This window comes from Thunnus thynnus, chromosome 16 (genome assembly GCF_963924715.1).
Source record: "Thunnus thynnus chromosome 16, fThuThy2.1, whole genome shotgun sequence".
Lineage (NCBI taxonomy): Eukaryota > Metazoa > Chordata > Actinopteri > Scombriformes > Scombridae > Thunnus > Thunnus thynnus.
The window spans coordinates 29,460,237-29,476,186 of NC_089532.1; the positions used below are offsets into that span (position 1 = coordinate 29,460,237).

Sequence of the window (15,950 nt, forward strand, 5' to 3'; positions counted from 1 at the left end):
GCACAGCATGACTGACTCATTGATCTTGTGCCTGGATGGTTTGGTCTCTCATGACTGGCCCAGGTGCTTTCAGTGTGGATTATGCATGTTTGTGGCTTTCCTCCTGCCTGTTGTGGGCTGAGATCGTATGATAGTGAATATGACCAATGATCGACTGGTGACCTGTTTGACATTGTCTCTCCTTTCCTGCCATCCAGTGCATGGTAAGATATGCTGAAGGGCAAAGACAACAAACAAGTAATAAAAATACAAATGAACATAGCACAAAAAGTAAGGAAATTTGTGTTTGTTAGATTATTTCTTTGTTGTAACAATGCTTCTTGGCAATAAATCTTATACTGTTGGAAAGCCTGTTTATTTCCCCTTTAAATGGTGTCACATTTGTAAGGAACATGCATTTGTGGGATGAGCAGCAGAGCTGAGTATGTGGGTTGCGCCCCTGAAAAATTTGCCAAATCTTCTCTGCCAATGCCAAACAGCTTATTTTGCTGTTGCTATTGACTCTTGTTTTGAGCTTCTGGTACCCCCAGGTGCTGCCAATCAGGTGCCTGATTGGCACCTGATTGCAGCATAGGGCTGCCAGGAGGCCTGCCATAACTGCCCTTCACCGTCAGGCCCGTTTGCGCTGGTGTCGGCAACAGGCGCACTGGAACCTGAGAATGTGGAGGAACGTTATGTTCAGCGATGAGCCCAGATTCTGCCTACGACAGTTGGATCATAGGGTCAAAGTGTGGAGAAGATGAGGAGAATGCTATGCTGATTGATGCACCGATAGAGTAACATCTTTTGGTAGAGGCAGTGTGATGGTGTGGGGCGGCATGTCCCTCACTGGAATAACAAGGCTTGTCATCATTGGAGGCAATCTCAATGCAGAGAGATATCGAGATAAGATTCTGCAACCAGTGGCAATCCCATATCTCCACAGTCTGGGACCAAACTCTATCCTCCAAGATGACAGCTCTCGCCCCCACAGAGTGAGGTTTATCAGAGACTACCTCCAGAATTTGTAAGTGGAGAGGATGAAATGGCCTGCCAGCTGTCCTGACCTCAACCCCATTAAACACTTGTGGGATCAGCTTGGGCATGCTGTTTGTGCTAGAGTGACTAACACAACCACTGACTTGCGACAAATGCTGGTTGAAGAATGGGATGCCATCCCACAGCAGTGTGTGACCAGGCTGGTGACCAGCATGAGGAGGAGGTGCGAGGCTGTTGTGGCTGTGTATGGTTCTTCCACACGCTACTGAGGCTCCTGTTTGTTAAATTGCCAATATATCTTCAAACTTCAGTCATCCAATCCTCCAAACACCAAACAAGAGTCAATGGCAGAATAAGCTGTTTGGCATTGGCAGAGAAGATTTGGCAAATTTTTCATGGGTGCAACCCACATACTCAGCTCTGCTGCTCATCCCACAAATGCATATTCCTTACAAATGTGGCACCATTTAAAAGGGAAATAAACAGGCTTTCCAATGATATAAGATTTATTGCCAAGAAGTATTGTTACAACAAAGAAATAATCTAACAAACACAAATTTCCTTACTTTTTGTGCTGTTTAGAAAGAAACTGTCAAAAAGAAAAGTGACGTGATTCATTTCTAGTGTGAATCACGATTCTTTCCTGTACAAGGTTTAGGCACATTAAACTCAAAATGACTTTCACAGACATGCCTCCATTATGTCTCTTTTAATTCCTACAATTCCACCAAATTATGAGCTCTTTATGATCTATTCCAGCTGTAATGATCAGCCTAAGGCCAGATTTATGTATACAAGCTCTCACTAACAAGGACTAACAAGTCCTTGTTAGTGAGTTATGAATCAAGGCCTGTATCAGGAAGCAACTTTTTATTAGCCATGCTATGAGCATGGTTCTAGGGAGGCTTGTTTGTCAGTCCACCACTTTGGTACATAAATATCTCAAACAACTATTGGATGGATTATTATTATTATTATTATTATTATTATTATTATTATTATTATTATTATTATTATTATTATTATATAAACATATATTTTTTAAAATATTTATATGAAACAAATATTTGTATAAAACCCACTATTTGTGCCTTGCCGAATAATGTATTTGTATTCGGGCACACCCCTATATTATATGATGCTAGCTGTTGTTGAAGACAGAATCTTTATTCTGTCTTGCTGGCATTATTGCCATAATCTGAATAAAAGTAACTTTTTTCTGTGTGATCACATGTCAGCTGGTTGAAGAAGTTAAGCCGAACATGAAAAAAGGGGTTTGTGTAATTTAAGAGTGGTTTATATGGGTGTGCCTTCACCAAATAAAGTGACAAATTATTATGGAACATAAGTGTGCTGAGATTCAACCTGCTCTGAGCAGGTGAGTGGTAGAGGCAGTGCGCTACAGCATGAGCATCACCACACCCTCTACTATGCCTTTCCTCCCACTGTGGCGTATGGTGGGTCACCAAGATACCAAACCAGCACAGTCGAAAAAGAACATCAGTGTATCCCACCAATATACAGCCCTTAATCTTGTTTTTATGCTACAGGGACTGTAATGACTGAAAAAAGAGTAAAACACACACCCTTTCATAAAAGTTAATAAAAGGCTGGAATATATTTTGTGCCAATCGTATTTCATATGATGGACAGCTTGCAGTTAAGGGTAAGTGGTGAATGTGATCAGGGTGTTATTTTACTTTATAGTGCAGAACAAACCTTCATCACTTCAGTTCATCCACCAAATGCATACAACGGCCATTTTAGTACCTGTCACAGTTGAGACATCAGGAGAAACATGTTCTAGTGTTTGAACAGAGATCTATCAACACAGTGTTTCAGTTCATGTTTCTAATCCAAAGGTTTTACACTGCACCCTCATTTGCCAGCCAGGAGGTGGGAGCTTTTCAACTTCACATGTCTTCATACCCCATAATCACTTCTCACCAGGAGACGACAGTTGGCTTATTTTCATCCCCTCGTCAGCGTCCTTATTCAGGCACCACTGCCTTCTCCCATTCAGCTTACATGGTAATTGGTACCTTCCACCAAGAGAGAAAAAGAGAAAGAGGCACGACTCAAGGGATATGGGACCTAAACAACAAAATAAACCTCAAAGTGTCTTTGGATAACTCACAGCTTCAAAATAGAATTTTAGTGATATTGTACCCAGCATCTGAGATTTTCTGCATGTAGAAAATGTTTCATTTCACCCAATGTTTCACCATTAAATTTCAATTACTGTAAAGAATAATCAAGAACAAAGTGAACAGTTATGAAATCCTGAATAGTTTGGCAATACAATGTTTGTGCAGGTTGCCAGGGTAATATTCAGGGAAGAATGAGTGTTTACAGTTTTTATTGTTCCCTCCAGAGACGTGCAGGAAATCTCACATGTCTAATATGTTTAAGTTTGACACAAATGCCCAAGTTTTTTCTTCAACACTTCACTAGTTTATTGGTTAATAATAGCCTTTTCACAAAACAGTAAATGATGAAAAAAAACCTAGACAACAGAAAAAAACATGTCACCTCTGAACCAACAGGTTAAGCAATGTTTAGAGTCTGGAGTTTGGGTTTATTGTTTGCTAACATCTAGAAAATTACAATAGTGTAAATGGAGTGGAGATAGTCTGGCCTTGAAATCGCACATAAATCACATTTACTGATCAACCGAAGTTGGTTTTCCCCAAATAGAAATTGATCCGCAGTGTGGGCGCAAAAAGAAACAAATTCATTAAAAACAAGCAACCCACAAACACAGCTAAGAATCTACATATAAATACCTAAACTGGTGGTAAATACGGTAAAGGAACTATACAATACAACGCTAATGTTCTTGCATGGAGCAGATGGGGTGAAAGAATTCCCTATAGTCTGACACAGTTGTTAATCTGTTAAGTAAAAATTCCACAATAAATTACCTGCTATATTTCTTCATTTGCACAATATGACTCCATATGTGTGAATGAATAGGTACTAAACTAAACTGTATATACAGACTATGTCCACACTAATCTCTGTCCACATGAGTGTTTTAGCACTGTTTCAGAAATAATCTCCAGTCATACTAACATGCCTGAAAAAGCATATCGCTCAAATAATAGCTTGCCTCCTGTACATGTAGGTGACAGGGGTGTGACGAATCAGGGAAGGACATGTTGAGACTGTTAAGACCCAATCAGTAAATGAACGTGGGTGTCCATGTCATCATTTTCAAAACACAATGCCGGAGTTTTCAAACTAAAACAGGGTCAGCAGTGTTTTCAAAAGTCTTCAGGGTTTCGAAAATGCCTGAATAGTGTGGATACTAGGCATAAACGTAGCAAAAGTTATGCATTTTAAAATGAAAACGTATTAGTGTCGATGTAGCTGAAGTGTATTCTGTTTATATAAAACATCCTCAGGGGTACAGTATGTTGTAATTTTGCTATTTCAGTTTAATTTTGCAACTAGTGCAGTGCCCGTTCAAAACGTGCCTGTTCAGAACAGACCAATTGCTTATTATTTCTCGAGAACCGCATATATATGTATCAATTGACAAACGTATCAATTAAAACAATATGGATTTAGAAAATTAAATGGTTTTAATCCAGACTAAAACTTAACCACTGAGACTAAACTGAGGTTGAACCGTAGAAGCAGTATACAGCCTTCCACTGGTTGATTCTGCTGCAAATCAAACGTGTCTGCGCTCCATTTGCCTCCACCTCTGTTTTTTCTCCTGTATGCACTCCTCTTGGGCAGTTTAACTGAGCGGGGTGTGTGCCTTTGTCCTGCTCAGCAAGTCAGAGCCCGGAAGCCCCGCCCTGCTGTGATGTGACGGTGTTTATATCAGCCCCCCCTGCACTCAGACATGGAGCTGAGCAGCTCGCGTTTCGCTTGTTTATTCAAAGTATATTAATATTAAACGTCGTGTGTCCAAACAACAGTATACTTCCCAAGTGTGAAGTCAAGTTAGAGCCCAGAGGCCCGCCCCCCTGTGATAAGAGGGTGTTTATATAAAAAAAAAACCAGCACCTGATGCACTCAGACACAGAGCTGAGCAGCTTGCTGTTTGCTTGTTTATTCAAAGTTTATTAATATTAAATGTGTCGTGTGTCCAAATTGCACCAATTGCAATTGTTTGATAATTGATTATTTGTACTTTACAACAGAACTACCATGAAACAATCAGAAAATAATGTATTTCTGTCATTCACAGGCTCTCTCTCTCTCTGAGAAAACTTTACAGCCTGTCCCTCTGTTATTTGCTCATACTCTCAGCTCGCTCGCCCTCTCTCTCTCTCTTTTTCTCACAGGAAACCCGTAATAAAGCCTAACTTTTAACATTATCAAATGAAGAGAGATGTCCTCCCCTTGTCTCTCTAATGGCAGGGTTGTAAAGCTCTGATCATGACATGCAGTAGCAGAGCCCAGAAGCCCCGCCCCGCTGCTGCAGGGCGGAGCAGCTCACTGATTGCTTATTTATTCCAAGTTTATTAATATTGAATATGTTGTGTGTCCAAATTGCAAAAAAATTGACACTGCACTCCCTTCTGACCCCAGCAATGCACTTGCCAAGTGTGAAGTAGATCGGATGAACAGCTCTGGAGATTTGTGAAGGACAAACATACATACAGACAGACAGAGATTCCTTACTTTATATCCTGTACATGCTCACATATTGCATTTCATCCCACTTGAAGATAAAACAAAATAAATTAGTTTTCTAATAAAGCTTTTTTTTGTTTCACCAGGATTCCTTGCTTTTTCTTCCCTTTCAGAATTGTACAAGTAAATTTGAGTGAAATCTTTCATGGACCTGATGCTGAAGGGATCTTATTCACTTTATGTCTCCAGCTGATACTTGTCCAGTGCAAACTGAGCTCAAATGCACTTTAGAACAACATTAGCTATTGAGACAGTGGTTGTCGTAAATATTTTTTGACTCGATATCTCAAAAGGGAAAGGTAAGGGTCAGTCCAGTAAAATGAAATGGAGCCAGCACTGACCATTTATGTAGCTGCAGTCTAAGGTTTTTGGTAGTGGTTTCAGCATCAGACACAGTGTCCTTACAACTCATATTTATGCAATTGTCATTCAGTGGTGATAGGATTGGAGTTATATTGTTTTACATTTCTCTTTGATCACTTTTGACTTGTAATCCTGGTTTCTACTTTTGTATCGTCAGACACTTTAATGTGTTGTTTTAAAAAGTGCTGCTGTATACAGTACTCAGTATAAGAAGTTCATTATTACTCATGCTTAGAGAGGGAGTCATTTTTGCTGAGTTGATATTTCAGTGTCATGCATCACACCCTGAGCACAGCTTGTCAGCAGCTTTTAACACCCTGTGTTATGTAATGTTTTATATTACAGCAAGACCAGACCATGAACAAAATTCACCTGTGGTGTGTTTTTGTCTGTCATTTGTCTTTGTCAACACACTTTGTGTTTTCATTGGTAGCATATCTTGTGGCAACAGCAGAGAACCAGTAGTAGTAGTAGTCGTATATGATCCCCAGTAACACAAGATCACTAGACACTAGAATGCCAAATATTCAGTGATAAATGCACTAAGCCTCTAAACAGCAAGCTCGGTGCACTTTTTCAAGCATTACACTGAGAACCAAGGAGTTCCCCAACCACAATGTCTGCATGATAAGTCCCCACCTGACAATATGAGGCTAGTCCATAAAGGACTACATATAGCATATAAAATGTAACTTACGCCTGTAAGGTTTTGGTGCCTTTTGTGTATTTTGTACATCTTTGTCTTTCATTTGTCTTATCGTGTCACTTCATCTCTTTTTCATCTCCCATGAACATGTGTATTGCCTTCCAATAAATTACTATTCAGATATATGCTAAGGATTATAACATAATAATTTTATGAGTATTTTTTTGAGTAATACACTGACGGTTGATCTCCAGCAGAGTTGAACCGCGGCCAAAGTATATTTGGTAATCAAGATTGTGGTCATCTCATAGAAATTCCATTGCTGAACTAGGCTTTCCTTCAACGGCAGAGTGCATCTGGAGGGCTGTCCCTGGATCAGTCCAGGAGCTGACTGTGTAATGAGCTGTTGTCTTATTAAATCAGATGCTGAATACTCGCAGGTTGCCACCATTTTCTTAGTAAATCTGGCCCTCAGTATCAGCTCTGATCATGTGTGTTATAGTGTAACTGAACTGTAAGTGAATGGCTTGGTGGATACTGTGGCTGAAACTATCGATGGTATCTAATAGCTCACGGATTGCAACATCAAGTCTGATAACACTACTTGGACTTTTTCCAGGCACTGCTTTATTTTCTCACAGTGTATTGAGTTAGTAGTCACGATACAATATGAGCAACATTTACAGAGAATGACATTGCACAAAAATGAACGATGTGTTTATATGGCTTGAGTTGAATGCAATACATAGCATTATGCCAATTATTAATAATAATATCAAGTACAGCAGACAACCTTGATATCATGTTCACATGATCATTGACCATGACTTTGAAGTTGTTGGACAGAAAATTACAGCATTCGATTCTGAAGTCTTTAGATACTTACAAGGAGGGGTATGCAACATAATTTCTGACATGTACTGGGGTTACAGCAACTTGTGAATACACTTATATGAATAATTTGAGTTACATTTTACAAAGATTAAAAAGCGATATAAATGTACACTTGTTGTTTTTTTTTAACACAGATCATGAAAACAATCATTTTTGAAGCCAAGACAGAGGAGTGTTGAAGCAGAGAGAACTGTAGGCCCTATGGAAACTACTGTACTACCCTACCATGTGTAGGCAGAAGCCATCAGTACTAACCCTAAGATACAACTTTGTCAAAACGTGCAAATTCTTGAAATTATATTCCGCAATTAATATAATCAGCAATGTGTCTACAACATTTGAGCTCAGAAAAACAAATGATGCTTGCATTTATTATGCAGTGCATTAATATGTAAATAACCTGTGGTATTATAAACATTAAGCATATTCAGTTTGTAATTTGGATTTATTTCCCCAAATGAACTAATGCATTTAGTAAACAGTAAGTAAAATATCCTTAGAATAGCATTATATTAGACCAACACTATATTAAAATGCAATCTGCTATATTTAAAAGCATTGTCATGATGAGAATCAGGCTAACATTTCGCAACCCATGTATCTACCGAATTTCCTTTTGGTACAGTATCAACAGATTTACCAAGCCTGCTAGAAATGCTACATTAGAAGAATATTTGTCATTTGCACATGTTCCTTGATCTGAATTTGACTTTGCTACAAATTTCTAACAGTTAAAAGAATACTGTGACTGGAAGCAGCAAAAGCCTAACAAGGATTTCTGCTGGGACAGGTAAGAGAAACTTCTGTGTGATTTTGGCTGTAGAGAGATTTTAAGCTCAACCATACTCTGGTGGAGCAAATCACATGTGTGATAATCATTATTCTCAACAGTGACTAGTTTAGATTTCAATAGTCTTGCAGTATGTGGATGAAGTTTACACAATGGATATTTGAACTGTCCCACTATAAATTCTCTATTTAAAAAGCTGGTATTTTGGCTGGTAAGAACAAATGAGGGCGTCCCATATAAAAGCTGGGTTAAAAAAAGAACACACTGGGGGGCAGCTGAATGACCTGTACTATAATGGATCACAAATTCATGGTAAATTCAGAATTCCATTCATAATGTCCTTTTGGAAAGCACCAATTCCATTAGTGCAACAGAGTCATGTCATCCTTAACTTTCTGCTGCTTTCACTTTCACTTTTTACCACTATAGAAATAAGTTATAATAACTTCTAGGGTTTTTATTCTGTCATACTTTAATTTTATACATGTTTTATGCATGTTTTGTCCATGTCCCACGCTGGATTGATTTATTTGTGTTTATTGCTTTGGTTTTCTTTCTTTCTTTCTTTTTATGAATATTTGCATACATTTGTTATATATATGTGGTCCATAACACAATCAAATTAAACAGAAATTATGTTTTCATTCACTAATTAATTCCATTCTACTTTGTTGTTCTTTTGTTCGCTGTTGAGCTACCCTAAACAAAACTCAACACTTCCTATATTTGTATTACATTAAAAGCCAAATAAGAAAGGTATGCATTATATCATATGAGCTGCTATATGATATCTATTGCAGCTCATAAGCTAAGACTATTGATGCAAACTGCTGTACAGGAAGAGCTGAGGTTCATCAACAGAAACTTTACAATAATCAAAAAATGGCAAAGTAGAACTTACTGCATTAACTTAGTGAGTGAGGGCAGTATTTGTGTTAAGGAGAGAAACTCAGAGCAGCAGAGTGATGATTATGACATGACTTTGTCTTTGTACTGGTGGAATTAGTGCTGTGGAAAATACTGAATTTATCAAGACAATAGGTAAACAACAGGTCTCACAAAAAGATATTAAATCAGTTTATTTATAAGTGATTTGGAGCCTACTCATTTAGTTGCAACAGAGGTGCAAGGTGCACCAAAACTGCACAGACACCTATAAGAATGTGTCGCCATTCTATTATAAGACAACTTTGGTGTGGTGTGCCATGTTTTAAAAATTGGTTTAATTGTAATTGGGAAGTGAACAAATACATAAACTAAGTAGAAAAATGCTAAAACTAAGTTTGGTTCAGACAAGGGATGTACAGACATTTTGGTCTTGTCAAGTTAGGGCAAGTATTCCTTGTGCATTAGTAATTTGTATCGGTGCACTATGGACATATTCTCAATGATTATCTACTATTTCATTGATATTATTAATTGATTAAAATAATGTAGCAAACTGACCAAACCAGACCAAAGAATGTAAAGTAGAGAACAACACCATAAGAGAACAACTGCAACAATGTTCATGTTTGCATAGATTAATGTGGCTTTCAGTACATTCCTTGTTTGACACTTACATGGCTGACATTTTACTGAAATATAGGGTGATGAATAGCTATCTTATATTGAAATTTCATAAAACATTTTGGAAATATGGCATCTTGGAAATGTGGGAATGTTATTTTAAGGGTTAAGACTATTCTGTATTTGATGTTACATATGTTGAGGCTTGATGCAATCCGAACTGTATGCGCAACATGACAATTATAGAGGACATGCCACTAAGTCGTTTCTTTGGTGTATGTGAAAAGTTCAAGAAACTCTTGTCATTTTTTTTCTGTAGTAGTTTAAGGTTCACATGTTGCTGTAGTATTCACCTGTATTTTCTTCAAATTTTATTTTTTAGTTGCACAAAAAAGCCATGATTTAGCAGACTATATGGATGCAGAGCAGGGCTGAAAAACTGAATATTTTCTTAAATAGTACTTACAGCAAATGCTCAGTAAGTAATTAATAAATAATGTGATGGTAGATGTATTCTTTAATAATGGCATTGGTTCAAAAAGACAGTTTGACATCCTCTGGTCTGCACATATGTAAAAGAGCAAAAAGCTTGTGTATCCCATAACACTTTTATGTTAACATACATAATTCTTGACTGCACAAAAGCCTGTATGCTTCCTGTACTGAACAGCATAGCCTGCAATAAGGATGTAATATTACCCCAGTCCAACATTAGCTGACTGACTGGCAGTAGCTAACATTAGCTTATTTGCTTAGTACTGACCTCTTTTAACAACAAAGCAACAGCTTTACTTCTTTAATTATTTAGCTGTCTCACAGCAGTTACAGCTGGCACTCAGAGAAGCCTTGTTTTTCTTTGTGTCTTGTTAGTAACCGGTGGTGCAACCCAGTCTCACGAGTTGCACTACTTTCAAACTAATGCAAACTAATGCAAGTTGGAAGTATCTGTCTTGCCTGCACCACTGAAAAGTGGTGCAGTCAGTCAGGACTTATGAGCACAGACGCTGTATTGTTTTTTCTCATTTGTTAATCTTTCTTTTTTTCTTTGTTTTTTTTTTTTTTAACTATAACCGCTACATTACTCAACATTTAATCACAACATTTTATCCTTGTTTTTATTTCTTTATTTTAATTTTATCAGTACAGTCAATGGTCAGTCCAGTGGACAGACCGGAGGACACTCTGACTTATGTGCAGAACTGCTCACATAAAACATGATAAAACCTGACAGTTAGATTGACAGACCGACTGAATGTGACAAAGCAGTGGGATTAAAGTTAGAGTTTTTATGAAGGTTTTATGAACTGTTGAGTGAATCAGGCTAGCTAATGTTAGCAGCTTTATTTCCAGCCTGTCTGTGATGATGCATCAGCTGGTTTTGTTACATTTCTTAAAAAGGATCCCTGATTAACTTTCGAACAGCTCAGTAGATACAGCTTTGCAAGCTATTTTATGTATTTTTCTCAGTAACACTGATGGTAGTCGGTGCTATGCAGAGTGTATCAATCAGCATCTGTTGTATTAGCCAATGCAAGCATACAAAGAATGTGTCTTGGCGTTTGCTCCCAAAAAACTCAACATAGAAAAATAAAGATAGACAAAAGTAAGGTAATAATAATGATAATGAAATAAACAAAGTAATATTAAGGTTAAATTGAAATTTTAAAATCTATTTACAGAATGGAATATTAATAGTTTTGAAATAGGATATAAAACTATTGACTGTACAAAGGAAATATGGACTGTGCTATGCTCAGCCACATATATATAATATAATAAGCAATATAAAATTAAATGAGCAACTTCACATTTTTAAATCACAGGCTATAAAACGCCTTTTCTTAACAGATATAGTAGTGTTTGGATTTGGGTTGCAGCCGACCAGCAACAATTGGAAATTGAAATGGAATGAAGCCCACTGATGGCAGACAACCCAAAACAGTAGTTGAACGTGTCATATCCGCCCACAACACAGTGCTCTTCCTTAGCCTACTATCAAAAACTGACAAGAAAATCTGTATTTCTCAGAATTGAAGGAGGAATAATTAAAACAGATGGTCTTAAGATAAACCTATTGTATTGTTGAGTTATCAAGGACACTTTCGTGTTTTTGTGTTGAGAAATGTTGAAGAAATCATTAAAAGAAAATCTTAATAGGATGAGGAAAATAGGCTACTTCCAGGTAGTGGGTCATCCGGTACACCCACTGGACTGATGCGGACCAGTGACTCTACTGATAAAATTAAAATAAAGAAATAAAAACAAGCCATGAGACTGGGTTGGGTGGGTGCTGCTGATTTAACAGATGAAGACAAATTTTAAAAAATGCTTTTAGTCTATCATACGGTTATTTGTTCCCTTATGATACTGACTCTATGCTATTGACAGCTGCCATTGAGATTCTTCAGTAAGCATTTCACTGTATTCATTTCTTTTGTGTCTGATGTGATGTGGTAAAAATATCTGTCCTCACAGTAAGTCTTTTATATGCAACAGAACTGTATAAAAGGAAATTCAAGTAATTTATGAGCTGTTAAGTAAAGGACATTGTTTTCTAAATCTGTTCAGAAAGGAAATGTACAATTTGGAATTTTTAATTTTTGAGCGTAAGTGTTTTTGATAGTGAATGAGCATTTGCCTGAACAGTGCATCGATGACAATTCTCTCACTTTTTGTAACTGATACATCAAAGTATAAAATCTGGCTGCTGGAAAAACAACCATCGTTGTTCATGATAATTCACTGTTTCACAGAGGTTACAAATTCATTCCATGCAGTAGCTTCTGATCAGAGGTTGGCCCAGTGTGACCTCAATAATCATAATGCTGTGAGGTGTTGCCTAGAAAAATAGAACCCTATGAACAATGGAATTGTTCAAATATTTAAAGATATGCTCCCTGGTTGTGTTATAGTGACCAATATAGAATGTGACCAATATTTAGTGACCACAATTCCTTCAAAACTCACTGTTGATGTTAAAAATCTCAAGTGACTTTTGTAACTATTTGAAGCTTTTGGCCTGTCTAAGAAAATCAGGGAATATATCTTCAAGAGAGGGAACAATAGCTCTCCATTCCATATTACAGCTATTACCTCCTCTTTCTGCTTCTCAACAATATCAATAGCACGGTGGCAAAGAGTAAACAAACATTTGGACTTTTTTCAGTTTGATGGCAATATCTCCTCTGAGTAGACTGGAGTTTTACTTATACAAACATTTCTGGGGATCAGAGCTGCTATGGATGAGGTTGGGGTTTGAAATCCAAATCCATTGTCATATCTGCACATTGAATCAGAATCCTTTCAAATCATTTTTTAAATTCCAACAGATGCTAATTGATGTTAATTTACTACAGCTTATGTAATCTGCCACTGGTCATGTTTTTATTTCATGTTTTTTTTGTTTTTTTATTATTTTAAACAATGAAAGTGACGGAACATGAGGCTTAAATGTACCTAAATGTTGTCTGTATTGCTTGTTGGCAATAGAAAGTAATGAGAAGATAGAAGAGATGTGATAAGAGAGTCGTTAGAGCTTGATGCCAATCAGACTGCAACCCTTGCTATAGAGGCAGAAAACAATTTACAGGTTGAGATAAACTTTAAAGCCAAAGAAGAAAGATTAAGTGAAAATGCAGAGTATGAGAGGAGTTAGCTATGCATAGCGCTTATTATGAGGCGCTGTGCTGCCAAAGAAAAAATACAGTTATTTAGAGACTCTCAAGAAAAATGACAGGATCAGTTGTAAATGCAAGTGCCCCAAAACTACATCTATTTAAGTTCAAATGTCAGCAACCTCTAGCAGCTGTAATAAGTATGATAGAAGCAATGAGATGACGTTATTATAGAGCAACAAAGTCCACATAAGGAGGAAGTCAGGGTGGATGCATTGGTCAGCAAAACATCTGACTTTACACATGTTTGTTCCCTGTTTCCATCCATGACCATGTTGTCTCTAAAGGTCTCCTAACATTAAGGAAGTAGTACCTCTAACCGAAACTATCATCTTTAACTAAACCCTATCAAATCATTTTTGTACCTCAGCCTAACCAGACCTAAAACATAGCATTGTCACATTATAAAACATATTTATTTTTCAACAGTGATTTGTTATGGCTTTGGAGGGCACAGATAAATTAAGTCGTCCTGCTGATAGGGGGGTCGTCTAATTTGGTGGACTTGTTGGTTAATTAGGTAACCTACAGTTCTTGGCCTTAAAGGCTTTGGCTGGCAATTTTTTCTATATTTTTCTTATAGTCAACAAATCTTATATGAAGAGACAGATATCTTATTCCTCTGTGCCATAGACTTCTGTTGTACAAAAACTATTAAAAACATGTCAATGAATCTCACCAAAGCACTAGGTAACATGTTCCGTCATCCATGAAAATGGGGGTTATGTAACTTGTTTAGAAACTGCTCAAAAGAGTAAAAACAGTGGCAAGATAGTAACTCTCAGGATTTCATAGTACAGCAGACACTACTGCACATGTGCTAAATGCAGTTTAGTTCACAGAGTTTTGCGAACCTAACACAACCTCATGACTTTGTATTATATTGTAACTTTCTAAAAGAACTTCAGTACAAAGTCAAATGGTTGTGATTTTTTTTTTTGCATTTCTAAATAAGCTATGGTAACCACTGTCTTCAGTGCAGTAGTGTGGCTCATTGATGTGTTTTTAATAGTTTTTGGACAACAACAGAGGTCTATGGCACAGAGGAATAAGATATATCAGGCTTTGGATACACACACAATACTTGTTAGAAGATCAGTTCATTTTTGGTTTGTCTCTGCACACGAGATTTGTTGACAATAAGAAAAATACAGAAAATTGCCAGTTATTCTTTAATGTCAACATTGTCGTTTTAAATAAATGAAAGACTAAGGGCTCTATTTTAATGCTGCAGTTGCAAACACGAGCACAAACGGTGTGTTAAATTCATCCTGAGGGTGGCATTAGTTTAAAGGCCAATGGTTCATTAAAATCAAGAGGGTATACCCCCTTAGAAGTGGTCCAAAATGCTAAGGGCTCATTCATACACAGTTTGCTCTGGGGATTATGAATTGCTCAGTCCAGTTTTTGACAATCTGTGAGTTAGATTTTTATATTTCTTGTGTACAAGTGGAAATTATGGGACATCAAAAACATTAGGATCAAACCTCTGGCAATCATGAATATCCACAGCAAGATGTCTTGTCATTGGAAAAAGATGATGGTTAAGGGGAATTTTTAATTTGGCCATGGTGATTCTCTACAGAGGACCATGAATATTCATAGTGTATTTAATGGCATATTAACCGGTACTTGCTCTCAAACAAGGTTGTTGGATAGACTGAAAGACAGAATGTCATCCCCATTTTTCCATGCCTCATCGCTAGCAGGTAGGCTTACATTTCAGTTGAGTTTCTTTTTTGCCGTATGTGTTTGATAAGCTATAATTTCTACTATAAGAGCAGCTCTTTCTCTGGAAAATGCTTGGAGATGCAAAACTCCAGTTGTCCTTCTTTGAGGTACTGTTTTTATAGATACAGATAACCAATCCAGTAAACCAAATTGAAAAGGCCGAAAGCAGTGGGGAAGAATATTCGTGAGTAAGAATCAATCTTGGAAACTCGCACGTGCATCCTGTTTTCACGCCAGGCACCTGAGCGGCAGTCGTCGAAGCAGCAGAAGAAGCTGGTACAGTCTTTTCCATCCAAACACTCGTAGGCGTAGTCATCCTCCTCATGATAGGGCACAATGTTGTTCATTTGTAGCAGGGATGTCCCAGGACGGATATTAACCATGCTAGATACTTTCTGCTGTGGAGGAGAACATACGGGTATTTCAGTACGTTACTGTGACATTCAATGGATTTACATGAAAGTTCACTAGTTAAGTACCTGTGTGTTATTGTTGGCTTTAGACTTCTTGGTCTGTCTGTTGCTGGTGAAGTAGTGCAGAGTGCCATACTCCATGAGGGCAGCAAAGGTGAAGATGAAACAGACAGAGACAAACAAATCCATAGCAGTGACATAGGATACCTTGGGCAGGGACTTCCTGGAGATGGTGCTTAGAGTCGTCATGGTGAGCACTGTGGTGATACCTGTATGGGATGTCACAGAGATACATTTCT

General features: G+C 37.5%; 1 protein-coding gene across 1 annotated transcript in view; it reads right to left on the reverse strand.

Moving 5' to 3' along the window:
* Positions 1-7,255: 7,255 nt before the first annotated feature.
* The window catches only part of gabrg1 (gamma-aminobutyric acid type A receptor subunit gamma1), a 30,256-nt gene continuing 21,561 nt past the window's right edge, over positions 7,256-15,950 (reverse strand). Inside the window, exons 8-9 of the mRNA XM_067614583.1 lie at positions 15,718-15,920; positions 7,256-15,636 (exon numbers count right to left, since the gene is read on the reverse strand). Of these exons, the coding sequence (XP_067470684.1) occupies positions 15,355-15,636; positions 15,718-15,920 (485 nt within the window). The 3' untranslated portion in view covers positions 7,256-15,354. The remainder of the gene's footprint in view (positions 15,637-15,717; positions 15,921-15,950) is intronic.